The sequence below is a fragment of the Hipposideros armiger genome, unplaced genomic scaffold (genome assembly GCF_001890085.2).
Source record: "Hipposideros armiger isolate ML-2016 unplaced genomic scaffold, ASM189008v1 scaffold_1854, whole genome shotgun sequence".
NCBI lineage: Eukaryota > Metazoa > Chordata > Mammalia > Chiroptera > Hipposideridae > Hipposideros > Hipposideros armiger.
In genome coordinates this window covers 39,898-55,443 of record NW_017733204.1, presented here as the reverse complement: position 1 = coordinate 55,443, position 15,546 = coordinate 39,898, and the positions used below count along the sequence as shown (strand labels likewise).

The 15,546-nt window shown below is 40.2% G+C and overlaps 2 protein-coding genes across 2 annotated transcripts; one reads left to right on the top strand and one right to left on the bottom strand.

The window, feature by feature from the left end:
* Nucleotides 1–1,192: 1,192 nt before the first annotated feature.
* On the top strand, nt 1,193–2,125 carry LOC109378298 (olfactory receptor 1361-like). Its single transcript, XM_019634731.1, has one exon. It carries the CDS (start codon nt 1,193–1,195, stop codon nt 2,123–2,125), a length of 933 nt encoding a protein of 310 aa, XP_019490276.1.
* Nucleotides 2,126–8,918: 6,793 nt separating this feature from the next.
* Nucleotides 8,919–9,881, bottom strand: LOC109378294 (olfactory receptor 1361-like). The gene has a single exon (XM_019634727.1). The coding sequence runs from the start codon at nt 9,879–9,881 to the stop codon at nt 8,919–8,921; it is 963 nt and encodes a 320-aa protein (XP_019490272.1).
* Between the last annotated feature and the right edge of the window lie 5,665 nt (nt 9,882–15,546).

The window sequence follows — 15,546 nt, the reverse complement described above, 5'->3', positions numbered from 1 at the left end:
AATATATAAATTTAAGAAGGCCCTGTTAGAGCAAAGAAGAAGTCAGAAGCTGGAATACACAGTCTAAAACTTAGATTTTTAAATCCAGAAGAAGAGGTTCAAACTATAATAGGTGGAGAAGTACCTGTAAATGAGGAGCATCAGGGTTGTCAGAGAAAAAAACACAAGTAATTCTCAGTTGGAGGGAATTCGAGTTGTGTTTTATGCACTTCCTATAGCCTTTTCTTTGGGAACGCTGGGAAGATTTAAAAAAGACAAAATGGACTACGCTATGATGAAAAATTCTTGCCCCATCACGTTTTCTTTACACAAGGTCAAAGGCATGTGATTTTTGTTCTGCTGCTCACTTTCAGAGCTGCCTTTCAGAAACCACACCCTGGTCACCTTGTCAGAATTCTGGGTCTCCAAATTTCCATATTGGCTTCTTTCTGGATGGTTGCTTGCATTAACTTGACCAATTACATCCATAATATTTTTTATTTTTCCAAGACAAAATTATTTTTATTTTTTCTTTTATCCATTATTTTTTAAAATAATCATTTAATTACAAAGATAATACTTTCTGGTAAAAATGTGAATAATGCAGAAGGTGGCACCCACAACCTTTCAACCCACAGCTGCTTCTCAGAAGTAAATACTATTGACCTTTAACATGTCCTTCCAGTGTTCTTACTCATATACGTTTACGTTTTAATTTTACAAAAATGGCATTATACGTATACATGTTGTTCTGAAATTTTACCTTTTAAAAATTATTTTTAAATTAATTATATAATTATGTATTATTTTAATTGAATTAATTTTAATTAAGTAAAATATTATTCACTTAATTACACAATTATTCAGTAAAAAAGTTATTATGCATGCAATTAGAATTATTCAGTGTATTCTGACAGGATGTATACAATCCAGAGCACACGTTTTCATGGTACCCGACGTGTTTCATGGGGACAGCTAAAATCACTTGGATAGCTATCTATCAGATATCCATCTGACACCAATCTATCATTGTACAAATTGTCTGATCCAAACTGTCTTTTCTAATGTGCACAGTTATAAATTCAAGCTTTACCAAACAGAATAATGTAAACCACAGGATTTTTTTAAAATGGGGATTCAAAATAATTTCAGCCCAACAACATGTACTTTTTTGCCACTTATAATAAAATTTATTTCATACAGAATTCCAGACATGGATAGAAGAAACCAGACCCGCATCTACGAGTTTCTTCTCCTGGGCTTCTCCGAACACCCAGAGCAGCAGCCTTTCCTGTTCGGGCTCTTCCTGGCCATGTACCTGCTCACCGTGCTGGGGAACCTGCTCATCATCGTGGCCATAGGCTCTGACCAGCACCTCCACACACCCATGTACTTCTTCCTGGCCAACCTGTCCTTCTCTGACATTGGTTTCATCTCTACAATAATTCCCAAGATGCTGCATAATATTGGCTCAGGAAGTAAATTGATTTCTTATGGTGGGTGTCTGACACAACTCTATTTCTTTGGCCTATTTGCAGATCTAGACAACTTTCTCCTGGCTGTGATGGCACTTGACCGCTATGTGGCCATCAGCCATCCCCTCCATTATGCCATGGCCATGAACTCCCAACGCTGCGTCCTGTTGGTGGCTGGGTCATGGGTGGTCACTACCTTCCACGCCCTAGTGCACACCCTCCTAGTGACCAGGCTTTCCTTCTGTGGCCCCAATATCATCCCCCATTTCTTCTGTGATCTGGTCCCACTCCTGAAGCTGGCCTGCTCCAGTACTTATGTCAACGGCCTGGTGCTCATCCTTGTGGCAGGAACACTGCTAATTGGACCCTTTGTCTGCATCCTTACATCTTACTTTTACATTGCATTGGCTGTCCTAAGAATTGATTCTCCAAAGGGTAAGCAAAGGGCTTTCTCCAACTGTACTTCCCACCTCTCTGTGGTCTCTCTGTTTTACGGCGCAGCTATTGGGGTCTATTTATGTCCTCCATCACCCCTCTCAGGTGGAAAGGACAGAGTCTTCTCGGTGATGTACACAGTGGTCACGCCCATGCTGAACCCTTTCATCTACAGCCTGAGAAACAGGGACATGAAGGGCTCACTGGGAAAGCTCCTCAGGAGAAAAACACTCTAATACTTTTTCTCAGGACTTTACGGTCCTAACTCCAAGGCTCAAAGCTGAGAGTCAAAAATTGGCCTCCAGAGAACCCAACCACTGTGGCGTCTCTGACCCTGAGACACCTCTTTTTCTCATGCTTATATTTCAAAGTACAGATTGATATCTGAGGACAGAGAGGGGACCAGTGATATCAGTAACCCCCAATCATCTTTGTGAAGTGCCCACGCTTGAGTAGTTTACTGCCCACTCTCACAATGGTTCTTGTTAATTTTAATGAATGCCTACGAGAAGTCCATGTATACAATAAAATGAAAATAGAAGTCCAAAATTTTGTTTAGCTCAAGTTATAAATGAAGATACTTCTAAACCAAGAATACAGGATTCATTATATCTGGTAAAATGAAATACAAAGTAACTAATCTGACAGTTTATACTTAAACAGGCAGTGTTCTTGCTATAGAAGAATAAGGATAGAGCTTTAATTTAGGTCCTGGGTTCCAGTGATGGCTTTGCCATTAATGAACTGTGATGGTTGGATATTCACTTAATGTCTTTGAGCCCTGGTTTCCCCATTTGCAAATTGAGCCCTGGTTTCCCCATTTGCAAATTAACGTAACTGGATTATGTAAGTCTAAGCCCCCCCCCTTATATATATACCTGAGTTCTAATAATATTTAGTGCTATGGTGACTGGATCTCAAGACTTAAAGTCAGAGGTTACAAGTCAGAACCAAAAATCCACCATGTTCTTACTGTGTAACTTGAGGAACATTCTTTGTCTCTGAGTTCTGGCTTCTTTATCTGTAAAACGGGAAGAACAACTACATCATAGAATTCCTCTTAGAAATAAGTAATATGGGAACTTATTTACACAGCAAGTGCTCAATAAACAACACTTCAGTTGTTTCCATAGCTTGGCTACTGTGAATAATGCTGTAATGAACATGGGGTAACTCATAGTTACTGTGAGGATAAAATGACATAAAAGCATTTGAGCACTTTAAGCAGAATACCTGGCACATATGTAAGCACTTGACATATGTAAGGCTATTATTATTGCCAGTTATGTGCATTCAATAATGTCTGTGTCCATGTATGTTTCAGAGTTTTCAGCCCTGACTGATATGAGCTGATAAGATGTGTCACATCTCACTTTCTAGGAAAATGAATGCTTTGTGTTCCCAGAATGAACAGAGCATAAGTAAAAGGGAAAATGTCCATCCAAGCTGGATACTGAGAACACTTAGAGAGTTACAAGTCAGATCAAGAAGGAAAACATTAAGAGAATATTTCTTAACCACAATATAACCCCTACAAATCAATAATAAAAACACAACAACCACATAGGAAAAAAGGGCAAGGATGTAGTTGGAAAATTCAAGGAAGAAAAAAGTAAAATGGTCAAAACATTGCCCTCAGCAATTAAGAAAATAAAAAGTAAAACTATCATAAAGTATTGTTTTTTTTTCCCATCGTCAGATTGGAAAACAGTAGAGTTTGCAAGCAGTGCTGTTAGGCTGTGGAAAAGGGCCCTCTCACATGCTCTTGAAGGTCTGTATAAATTGGTTTAAACTTTTTGGCAGGCAACCTGGTGGTACCAATTGAAATTAAAAATGCACATGTACTTCCATCTAGCATATCCATTTCTAGAAAAATGTATGCACACAAAGATGCCTGTAAAAGAATATCCATGTAGTGTTGCCTTTGTCAGAGGGCCCCCTCCAAAAAGAAAAAGGAGGTAAGTGGGATGCGTAGGGAGATGTTTATAACTTCTGGTACATCTAACAGCTCACAAAATACTTTAAAAGTAATAAAGGAGGTCTGATGGTGATATAGGAGGTCCATGATATACTGATGAGAGGAACAAAGAAAGCTCCAGAACAAGTGATCTCATTTTTGTAAAACCAAAATTGTACATATACATATGTGCAGAGAAAAGTGTCTGAATCAGTACATGTTGAAATATTAATGTAATTACCCCTGAAGAGGAATGGGGAAGGTAAGAAACAAACTCTCACTTTTCTTTTTTATTAAGATTTTTTTTTTAAATTGGGGAATTGGGGGATGGGAACAGCGCTGGGGAATTGGGGGAAGGGGAACAGACAAGTTGCCATCGTTTTGTTCTTCAGTCTCGTTGTGGAGGATGCCACCCCACTGGCCCAAGTTGGCACCATCATTGCGCTCTTCCCGGGTGAGGCAGATCAGTTGCCGGCTTCTGGACGGCCGCTCACTGCGTCTGCTGGCCGCTCACGTTGGCTGCTGGCTACATACGGTAGCCCATGGCAACCCACTGCCACAGAGGCTGCAGCCTACGCCGTTTCCGGCGACTCATGGCAGCCAGGCTCCAGGTCCAGCTGCTGCTCAGCATCCTAGCTGCAGAGGGCAGTGTCACCGGCCCTCATATGTGGGATCCAAACCAGGGCCCTCTAGTGTCCCAAGCCAGCCCTCAACCATCGCGCCACTTGGCTGGCCCCAAACTCTCACTTTTCAATGGATACATGTTTCACTGCTAAATATCTTGAAAAATAAGTGTGTATCACTTAAGAGAAATGTAAAACAAGAAGCTACATCTTTCAGGACTCAGGGCAGGGAGACACCCCATTCATGCCTTGACCATAAGTTTTCATGGGCTTTCTTCTCAGAGTCAAATTTTGGAGCTCACAACAGAGAATCCCACATCCAGGCTGATCTCCCAGGTCCTGGGTGCTCACTTGGGATCAGCTGAGCTGCCAAGCCACAGTCTGTCACTAATGCTAATACTGAAAGCACCACCTCGTGGGCCCCAGTCCTCAGAGAAGGCAGTAAGTTTGACCAATGACACACTTGGGAAACTGTGCTAGGGGAAACCATGGAATTCATACAGAAACACATCATAAAACCTCCCAGCACCTTTCCCAGACATGCTTTCTTATCCCTGACAAGCAGAAGCACCTCAGGAGCCTCGCTGCTCTGCCATTCACCCCCTTCCTGATGCTTTTCTTGCTTCTGTGCTGGGCAACTTCCTCTTCCTCCCTTGAGTGGACTGCTCTATGCTGCTGTCAAAAGAAGACACGGTGACATGTGCCAGCTAACGGAGGATGGAAGCGCCAAGCCCAGCCCACTGCAGTCCACTCAGGGGTCCACAGTAAGGTATCTGCACTTAGGGCTGTACACCCACATAGCAGTTCCTGAGCACCTCAGACAACTGGGACTACATCAAATTAAAAGCATCTTCACAGCAAAAGAAGCTATCAACAAGATGAAAAGGCAACTTATGGAGAAGATATTTGCAAACCATACATTTGATAAGTGACTACTACCCAAAAGTATAAGGAACACATACAACTCAACAGCAAAACAAAAAACATATGATTCTATTAAAAAATGGGAAAGGACTTCATTAGACATTTTTCCAAAGAAGACATACAAGTAGCCAATAGGTATATGAAACAGTGTTCAACATCATTAATAATTAGGGAAATGCAAATAAAAACCACAACAAGATACCACCCCACCCCTGTTAGAATGGCTATTATCAAAAAGACAAGAAGTAACAAGAGTTGGCAAGGATGTGGAGAAATTGGAGCCCTTTTTGCACTGTGGATAGGAATGCAAAATGGCACAGCTGCTATGGAAAACAGTATGGAGGTTCCTCAAAAAAATTAAAAATAGAACTGTCACATGATCCAGCAATTCCACAAATACTCAAAAGAATGAAATTATTGCCTACAAGAGATATCTGCACTACTATGTTCACTGTAGCATGATTCACAATAATCAAAATATGGTAGCAACCTAAGTATCTGTGAATGGATGAATAGATTTTTTAAAATGTGAGATATATATATAATTATATACATGGATATATATATATACACATACATATATATACATATATATATATATATATATATATATACACATATATATATATACATATATATATTGCACCATTGGCGAAATCTCAATGTTAAACTTTTCAGTTCCTATCAACTTCTATTCTTTCACCTTATTTAATTCAGTTCTCTAACTCCAATGATTCTCTGAGATCACTGAGATCTATTATCCCTTGAAATTCGTTTTCATTATCTCTCACCTAATGCATGAGCTTTGTTCCCACCTTAACAAGGATACATTTTATGGTCCAGGATTGTAACCACCTTCTTATAAACATCCTTAATTCTTCTGCCCCCTTTGGTTGCAACTGGCAAAATCCCTGGGCAAACACATGCTTATTCATGACTGTACTTGATCACCTGAATATTGTTGGAGAATATCGCCCAACCATGTTGATATGACTAATATTAAACCTGTAAATGAAATCCCTAAATGGGCCCTCAGTGTTGGCAGAGATGAGGCTTACCATAACATTTCCTAGTACTTTACTTTCCCACACTCTAGCATACCTCACATAATTTCTTTCTACAAATCTCTAAAACAGCTGTTCTCAACCTGTGGGTCACAACCCCTTTGGGGGTCAAACGACCCTTTCACAGGGGTCGCCTAAGACCATTGGAAAACAAAAAGATATTTACATTACAATTCATAACAGTAGCAAAATTACAGTTATAGAGTAGCAATGAAAATAATTTTATGGTTGGGGGTCACCCCAACATGAGGAACTGTATTAAGAGGTTGCGGCATTAGGAAGGTTGAGAACTGCTGCTCTAAAACAGTACTGCTCCCACCACTCTCAGTTGAAGTCTCTTGTACCATCTTCCTGCCATCAAATCCACCAGCCCATTTGCATCCACATATTCTGACTTCCTTTTTGTTATAGGGAAAGAAGTGGCTCCTTTCCTAGATAAAAATCACCCCTTAATAGATGTGCATCCCTTTTCAAGGACTTTATTTTTGCAATTAATCACTTCCGCTCTTGAATCCTGAATTTTTTGTTATATGCTAGATTATTTCTATCAGCAAAGGAACATTCTTAATGTCACATCTTTACTAAAATTAGAAGAAATTCTCCCTTGACTCACATCCTCCTCATGTTACACACCACTTTTTGTCTACCCTACCCCCCAAAAAAATTATACTCGTGAAATATCTATCATTGCAGCCTTCACTTACTCTCTTGCAATTTTATCATAAAATGACTATCATTGTAAAATTTCCCCTAACACTTCACTTAATTGCCCTTATCAAAGTTTCCAATAATCTATATCTTGCCAAATCTAATGGTCAATGATCTGTTCTCATTAATGACTTGTCAGCTGTGAGAGAGTGACCACTCTCATATTCTGGAAATACTCTTCTCTAGGATTCTGACATACCAATCTTACCCGCTATCTTCCTACTAATGGCCACTTCTCAGTTCTCTATGCCATCTCCTCTCCTAGACTTCTAAACGTTGGAGTGCGTAACCATCTTGGGGCTGTGTTCACAGTTCTCTCTTTCTATATCCTCTTACTAGGTGGTTTTATCCAGTCCAATGGCTTTAAATATTATCTACATTTTGTTGTGACATTTCTATCTCAAGACAAGACCTCTCCTTGAGCCTCAAGAATTATGTATGTAACTGCTTATGAAATATCCCCACTTGGATAGCACAAAATTAACATGGCCAAACCGATTTATTGATTTTGTCCTCCTCCACCATATCTGCATGCCCTCCAGTTCCACTGAGCCTTCCACATAGAAATAATGACCCACCCATTTTTTTTTAATTGGGGAATTGGGGGATGGAAACAGCACTGGGGAATTGGGGGAAGGGGAACAGACAAGTTGCTGTCCTTTTGTTCTTCAGTCTAGTTGTGGAGGACATTGCTTCACTGGCCCAAATTGGCACCATCATTGTGCTCTTCCCCAGCGAGGCAGATCAGTCACCAGCTTCTGGAAGGCCGCTCACTGTGGCTGCTGGCCGCTCACGCTGGCTGCTGGCTACACACGGTAGCCCATGGCAACCCACTGTAACAGGGACTGCAGCCTACTCCATCGCCAGCGACTCACGGCAGCCCAGCTCCAGATTGAACTGTTGTTCAGGTTGAACTGTTGTTCAGCTGTAGAGGGCAGTGCCATTGGCCCTCATATGTGGGATCCAAATCGGGGTCCTCTGGCGTCCCAAGCCAGCTCTTAACCAATGCGCCACTCAGTCGGCCCATGATCCACCCATTTTAACAGTCTATCCTTGATTCTTCCTTTTCCCTTACATATTGCATCTAGCCTTTCAGTGTGTCTAAACAGCTCTACTTATCCTATGTTACAAATCTAACCACCTACTCCTGGTGTTAGAGCCCCTCTGAAGACTCTCTCCCCCAGTCTCTATTATCAGTGACCTACACTGTCATTTATGAAGTGACACAAAAGTTCAGATAGACTAATTCAGCTGCTATCAGTACTGAACTGTTTGTTACTGTGAGAATGACAGGAGACCACACAATTTTAAAAGAGATTTAGACTACTCTATGGTTTACTAAAAAAAAGACTCTTCTGTATAATGTATTGTAACTCTGACTTATTTCTGGGAAACAGTACATGACACCCATCATGAAAATGATCAAAGCTCTGCAGGCCCAACTGATCGGTATCACTTTGGTTTAGTAAACCCCCAGACCCCATATTAGATCTGAAAGATGAGAGTTTCAAGTTTGGTGATTTAAAAATATCTTTTCAGTTCCAGTGCGATGAGATTCTAGATCAGTCGATGCAGACCAGAACTATTTAGTTAAGAACTCACTTCTTCACAAATCCAAACAAGAAAGAGCCAACAGGAGAGACTATTCCACAAGAATGTGAACCACACCAGTTACTAGGGGTGTAAACCATCCACTTGAGGCATTTTCAAGTCAGATCTTCACTCCTTGGGCTCAGGAGATGTGCTGTCATTCCTAGTTGGCCTGGGAGCCAGGCTGGAAGTTTCCCAAGATGAAGAGTTTCCTGGAAAGCCTTTGCAGAGCTCCCTTAACCTCCTGGTTCCTCAGGCTGTAGATCAGTGGGTTTAGCATAGGGGTGACCACTGTGTAAAAGATGGCGACCTGGCGATCCTGCTCCAAGTCATAGCTGGAGGAGGGCCGGAGGTACATGCGGACCACAGAGCCGTACAGGAGCAGCACAACCAGGATGTGGGAGCTGCACGTGGACAGAGCTTTGCGCAGGGCAGCAACTGAGTGCAAACGAGCTATGGCAACACCAATGCGGGCATAGGAACCCAAAATGAAGAAGAAGGGGCTAACCACCACAGCTACACCCTCGGTGAATATCAGCATTTCATTGACCATAGGTCGGGTGCACGAGAGCTTCAGCAGGGGTGTGATGTCACAGAAGAAATGGGTGACCTGGTTGCCACAGAAGGTTAAATGGGTGACCAGCACACTATAAAGGAGGCTGTTGAGGCTGACAACCACCCATGAGGTCAAGGTTATGCGTAGACAGAAGCAGCGGCTGATGATGGCAGAGTATCTTAAGGGGTCACAAATGGCAACATAGCGGTCATAGGCCATGGCAGCCAACAAGTGGCCTTCCATGCTGCCCACAGCCATAAAAAAGAAGAGCTGGATCATGCAACGGTTAAAGGAGATGGTTTTATTCACAGACAGTGTATGGACCAGCATCTGGGGAATAGTAATGGTTGTGAGAAATATGTCAATAAAGGAAAGCTGGCTGAGTAGGAAGTACATGGGGGTCTGAAGTTTGGGGTCTGAGAGGGCAACAGTTACTAACAGGGCATTGCCCATAATTGCCACCAGGTACATGGCAAGGACAACTCCAAAAATAATGGGCTGCATCTCTGGCCAGCTGGATAGGCCCAATAAGATAAACTCAGTTACTTCTGTCCTGTTTCTAGTGGCCATCAGACACACCACCTGCAAAGAGCAAGTTTTAAGATCAAATAATGCTGACATTTGCTCTGGGATCACTTTTTAGGAAACATTTTTTTTGCATGGATAACCCTAGTTACCAAAAATGGGTTTTTTTTCCCCTTTAATTTATGTCCCTTGCCATTGTCTTTCTATCCATACACTCACTCATTCACTCTTTGGTTTAACCCAGGTTCATTTATTGATCACTTACAATCTTTCAATTTGATAGATACTAAGGACAGTAGGATAAATCACACATGGTCCCTGCTTTTATGAAATTCACTGTATAACAAGGAAGGCATCACCAGACACAGAATTTCTTTGGTGCTTGCTATGCACTGATGAGCATACTATCACACATTTGAGCCTCACAACAATCCCATGGGGTAGAAACTACAGTACTTTCAGTCCCATATTATAGATGAGAAAGCTAACACAAAAAGACTGCTCTGTTGAGGTCTGATAGGATCTGAGTGACAACATTTGGACTTAACTCTGTATAGGTCTGTTGGACTTAAGCACCACACTTCGCTGGTTGCCAGAGTTGGAAAGGGAAGGGAACGGTGTCAAGGCCCCAGCCAGATGTCTGAGTCTCTACATCTTTGACGGGGTACTGGAATGAAGATCTGGTCTTAACTTTGTATGTCCAGAAGCTATCGTTCTTTTGGCAGGGAGTTCTTGTTCCATTAAGTCAACTGCACTTACCTGGGATGATATTAAAAGTGATTAATATAATCATTGATTTTATTAATCATTAATTTTCAATGAATAAAATCTGCCAGTAGATGGGATTCTCATGTCTTTTCAGCTCAGGTTGTCCCCATAGGAAGATCTACGTGGTATGCCAAAAAGGTAACTTTTTGAGGCTGCTGTATGGATAAGGATATTTTGATGAAATACTCTATTTCTTCATGAATGTGAGAAAAATAATTTAAAAGAGTAGAGTATAAGAGAACATATAATGAAAAGCAGAGGTCTCTTACCCCAAGTTTTCCCACCTCCATGTTTAGTTTCAACTCTTCTGGTGGTTCATACCTCTATGCCTCTAAATAATATGCTGTTTGCTTATATATCTATGTACCAGTTTTATCACTTTAAGGTTATATTTTGGCTCTCTACTATGAAATATGAAGTTTTATCTTGTTTGCATTAGTCCCTCTTTTCTCCTCCTTTCCCCAAGTTTTTGATGATTATTTTAGTTCTCCAATTAGTTGCTTTCCTGCTTTTAGACGGTATCCTTAAATCTATATTACTTATTTCATCAACTTCAGATTTCACTTATCTTCTTCACCTCTGCACTCTCCTAAGCTTTGGAAAGCTGTACCTTCATTTGTTTATTGTCGAGATTGAAAACATATGAGTTGTAACCATAGTTAAGTCTTCCAGGTAAAAGCTGAGAATCAGTAGACAGCATTCATATTAGTATAACTATGTTAATATGTTTTACTACAGAACCAAATGATGTGCTATGGTTACATTTATTCTTTGATGAGTCCAGTGTTACCCCCACTAAAGGAGAATATTCCTAACATTGAGATAAAGCATCAAAACTATTTTAATAACATCTCTCTTGGTGCTTTCTTTATGCAAAAGATATACATTAAGCAGGAGCTTATAGGATAAAGAAAACTTAGATTTTCCAGTGTCTGTTCTTTTGTGTTTATTTCTTCCTGTATCCTTCTCTGCACTAGTGGACATAGCTCAAACTACGTACTCTCATGATCCCATTATTCATTCAAGGTAGTGGCCACACAGAGATGTCTATATGGAGGAATAGATGAAGGTGAAAGGGAAGAAGAGGTGAGAAGAAAGAAAGATGGAATAAGTCCCATGGGAAAGGGAGATAAAATGGTCTCCAAGGGGGAAAAAAAGCAGCAAAGAGTGTAGATTTATCCATTGTGAGGATAAAAATGTAATAACATAGAAAGCCCATTTTCTTCCAAGTACAGCAAAACTGTCTTTTATACTAATTATATGCAATAAGAGTAATAAGCAGCAGTAGTGCTCTTGTTGGCTTACTTCTTCAAGACTCATCTTTTTATCTTTTCAATATCTCAACATTACTCCCATCAGAGCCTGAGCTCTGTGGACTCCTGTTAAGACAACTTTGAGGGATCAAGGATGCTGATGCCAGAGAAGGGAGAAATTTGTTTAGAAGAGAAATGAAGATAAACACATACTCATATACAGATTTAAACACCTCAAGACCGTAATCTCAACTGAAATCTTGGAGAACAAAAACAAAAGGGAGACTTCCTGAAATAAGACCAAAAATCATTTCAGGTCTCCTACCTGGTACTTCAGGGACATCTAGAGGCATGGAGAAACAAAGAGAGGGCTGGAGCGATAAATCCGAATTTTACTTATTCTTGTCTTTCTTCTTTGATGAAAGCACCAAGAGACTTACGAGTCTTCCCTGTTTCATCAGTATCTAAATGTTAGGGATATACTCTATTTAATGTCTTCTTGGTCTAAATTCTACTTCTAGTCTGTTCCCTGTGTTGATGAATCACAAATGTTGAATTTGAAATGTATAACTCAGAACGTCTTTTCCTCTGTCTCAAAAATATATCTTCCAAATTCTCACAAAATAAATTAGGTCCTCTTGTCACACATATCTTGTACCTGGAAGCTGAAATGTGTCTCCATACCTTCCCATGATTGCATGACTATATACCTGAACATTTATATTTTCACTCAAAAACCTATCTTTCCATGTTATTGTTTGCAATTCCTCCATCCCACTGCCTCCCCTGACTATAATATTTGTACCTCATTCTATGTATTGGTCTTTTTGGTACAAATGTCACACTATTTTCTACAAAAGGATTACAAGTTCTTATTATCTATGCCCCTTCAACTTACTACTAGGGCAAAGTGAAACCTTATTCTCATCTTGTCTGTATCTGACATCTTACACATAAGTTCAAAAGTATGGATAGGGCTCTTTGCCACATTCTCACAAAATTAGGGATTCCCTTTTTGTCATTTTCCATAAAAGCCTTTTATAAGGCAGCTCATCCCAATGAAATAGCCTTACTTACATGTGCTCAGTCTGGGATTCTACCAACCCCAGATGCCTCCAATTGTGTTCAGGTGAAATATTAATCAGAATGGGCTAAGCCCTTCGACCTTTCTTTATAAACTGGGACTGGAACTCAGGAGGTAGCTCCTTCTTTATCTGTAGATCTTACTGAGACAAAAACAGTAAAGCTTCTGAAAGCCTGTAGGGAAGGTCTGCCCTGTGGGGAATGCCATGGCCTTGCATAATGTCAACAGTTGGGAGAGAAGAAACCCCAAGGGGAAATTGAGTCCCGTTTCATCACCTCAAGAAACCATCTTTCCTAACCTATCTTTTCCGTAATAAAATTATTGAGTGTTTGTTATTGATCCAAATATCTTAACTTAGCTGAGGTAGCTGTGAGGCATGAGGATTTATGAGACAGCAAGACAACTCTGACCACAGTTCTGTTTCCACTCTGATCTCCAATGACTATCTCAGTTCCTGCCCTCACCCAGCTGTATTCATTTGCTGGAGTTCATCTAGCCATTTTGCTTATCTATTTTAGAACTATGTCCTCAGAACACTTGATTTAAACAAGTCTCTGAGTGGAAAATAAACAGCAGGAGGTGGAGCACCACATTAAAAATCTGAGATTATGTGCAAATTAGAGAGATTCTTGGTCTCACTTTAAAATATAGTAATAATGCTATATGGCTTACTTTTTTAAATTAAAGTTTATTGGGGTGCCAATTGTTAGTAAAGCTACTTAGGTTTCAGGTGTACAATCCTATAATACATCCTCTATATATCACATTGTGTGTTCACCACCCAGAGTCAGTTCTCTTTCCATTACCATATATTTGAGGGTAAGCGGGGAGGAGGGTGGTAGATGAGGGTAAAAGAGATCAAATATATGCTGTATGACTTATTAATATAGATTATATATTGTGGACATGATCACAAATTGAATATATACCAGTATTTTCTACCTCTGACCTGCACAGAAGAAACTCAGTCACTTGCTAGAAAACCAAACTACTAATTGGTAAATATGATCAAAATTCAGTGGAAACAGAGAGTCTAATCAATCAATTTCCTCAAAAAATTTAATCCATTTATTCTTGTCTGCAGAGGATCTATTTGACTTTTCTAACAACCCTACTTACTTTGGGGCAGTGAATTCTTCCCCAAATGGTCACAGGCTTATGGCATTGTCAAACGCTCTCCTACCCCAGAATTTGAGGTAGGAGTTAAGGGACTGAAAATGGTTGAATGTGATTTACTTCAACCAGTCTCATTCTAAGCAGATGGTCCTGGATTTTAGGCTGTTTTTTCTTCACCTGACTCCTTACCCCTGCCCATACACATACACCTCGGCTTTAATTACTGCTCTAATGAATAGATCTAGACATTGAATAGCAACAGCTGCTAATGTCACCAAAAAAGTATCATAACCAGACATTATGTCTCCCATTGATGGAACACGCCACCACCTATGAAGCAGTCTCCTCTTTCCAAAAGTCACACATAAATCTTATCAAGCTTCTACATTCAATTTGAAACTTATGGAAAACACAGAGTACAGAGGAACATGTTAAACTATAATATAGTGATAAAACCAGACACATCCAGACTGTAGGGAATTCCACAAGAAAATTACACAATGTCTTCCATAAATAAACTGTTAGAGCCAATAAGTGAATAGAGCTAATAATCTTTAGCAAGTTTCAGAATAAAAGATCAACAGGAAAAATAAGCTACATTTTATATATATTAGCAATGCATTATCTGCAAGGGAATTTAGAAAATAATTTCATTTACAATAGTCAAAAATAATAAAATACTGTAGAATAAATTTAGAGAGGTGAAAGACTTGCATACAATGAAAACTATAAAACATGGCTGAAAGAAATTAAAGAATACCTAGGTAAATGGAAATACAGCCCAACTAATGGACTGGGAGACTTAACATTGTTAAAATGGCAAGTCTCCACAAACTGATCTACAAATTCAATACAATCTTTATCAAAATCCCAAATGGACTACTGTGTAGAAATGGAAAAGGCAATCCTAACATTCAGACGGAATTGCAAGGAACCATGAGTACGCAAAATAATCTTGGGGGGAAAAAACAATGATGGAGAAGTCATTCATCCATATTTCAAAACTTACTACAAAGCTACAGCAATTCAAAGAATGTGGAACTTGCAAAAGGACAGACATATAGATCAATGGAATAAACCCATTTATCTCTGTCAATTTGATTATTTTTTTTTAGCTGAGCCATCCTGCCACCTATTGGCAGCTGTTGGCAGCTCAGCTCGGGCTGGGAATCGAACCGGCGACCCTGTTGCTCAGAGCTCACACTCTTGAGTGAGCTCTTAACCAGGTGAGCCACTTGGCCAGCCCCTGTCAATTTGATTTTGACAAGAGAATGAAGAATACTCAATGGGGAAAAGATAGTGTCTTCAGAAAATAGTGCTGGGAAAATCAGATAACCATATATAAAAAATGAAATTGAGGGCCGGCCAAGTGGCGCAATGGTTAAGAACTGGCCTGGGATGCCAGAGGGCCCCAGTTCGGATCCCACATATGAGGGCCAGTGACACTGCCCTCCACAGCTAAGATGCTGAACAACAGCTCAACCTGGAG

What these genes read in the sequence shown, in the direction of transcription:
- LOC109378298 (XM_019634731.1), top strand. Translation starts at nt 1,193, where the DNA reads ATGGATAGAAGAAACCAGACCCGCATCTACGAGTTTCTTCTCCTGGGC.
- LOC109378294 (XM_019634727.1), bottom strand. Translation starts at nt 9,881, where the DNA reads ATGGCCACTAGAAACAGGACAGAAGTAACTGAGTTTATCTTATTGGGC.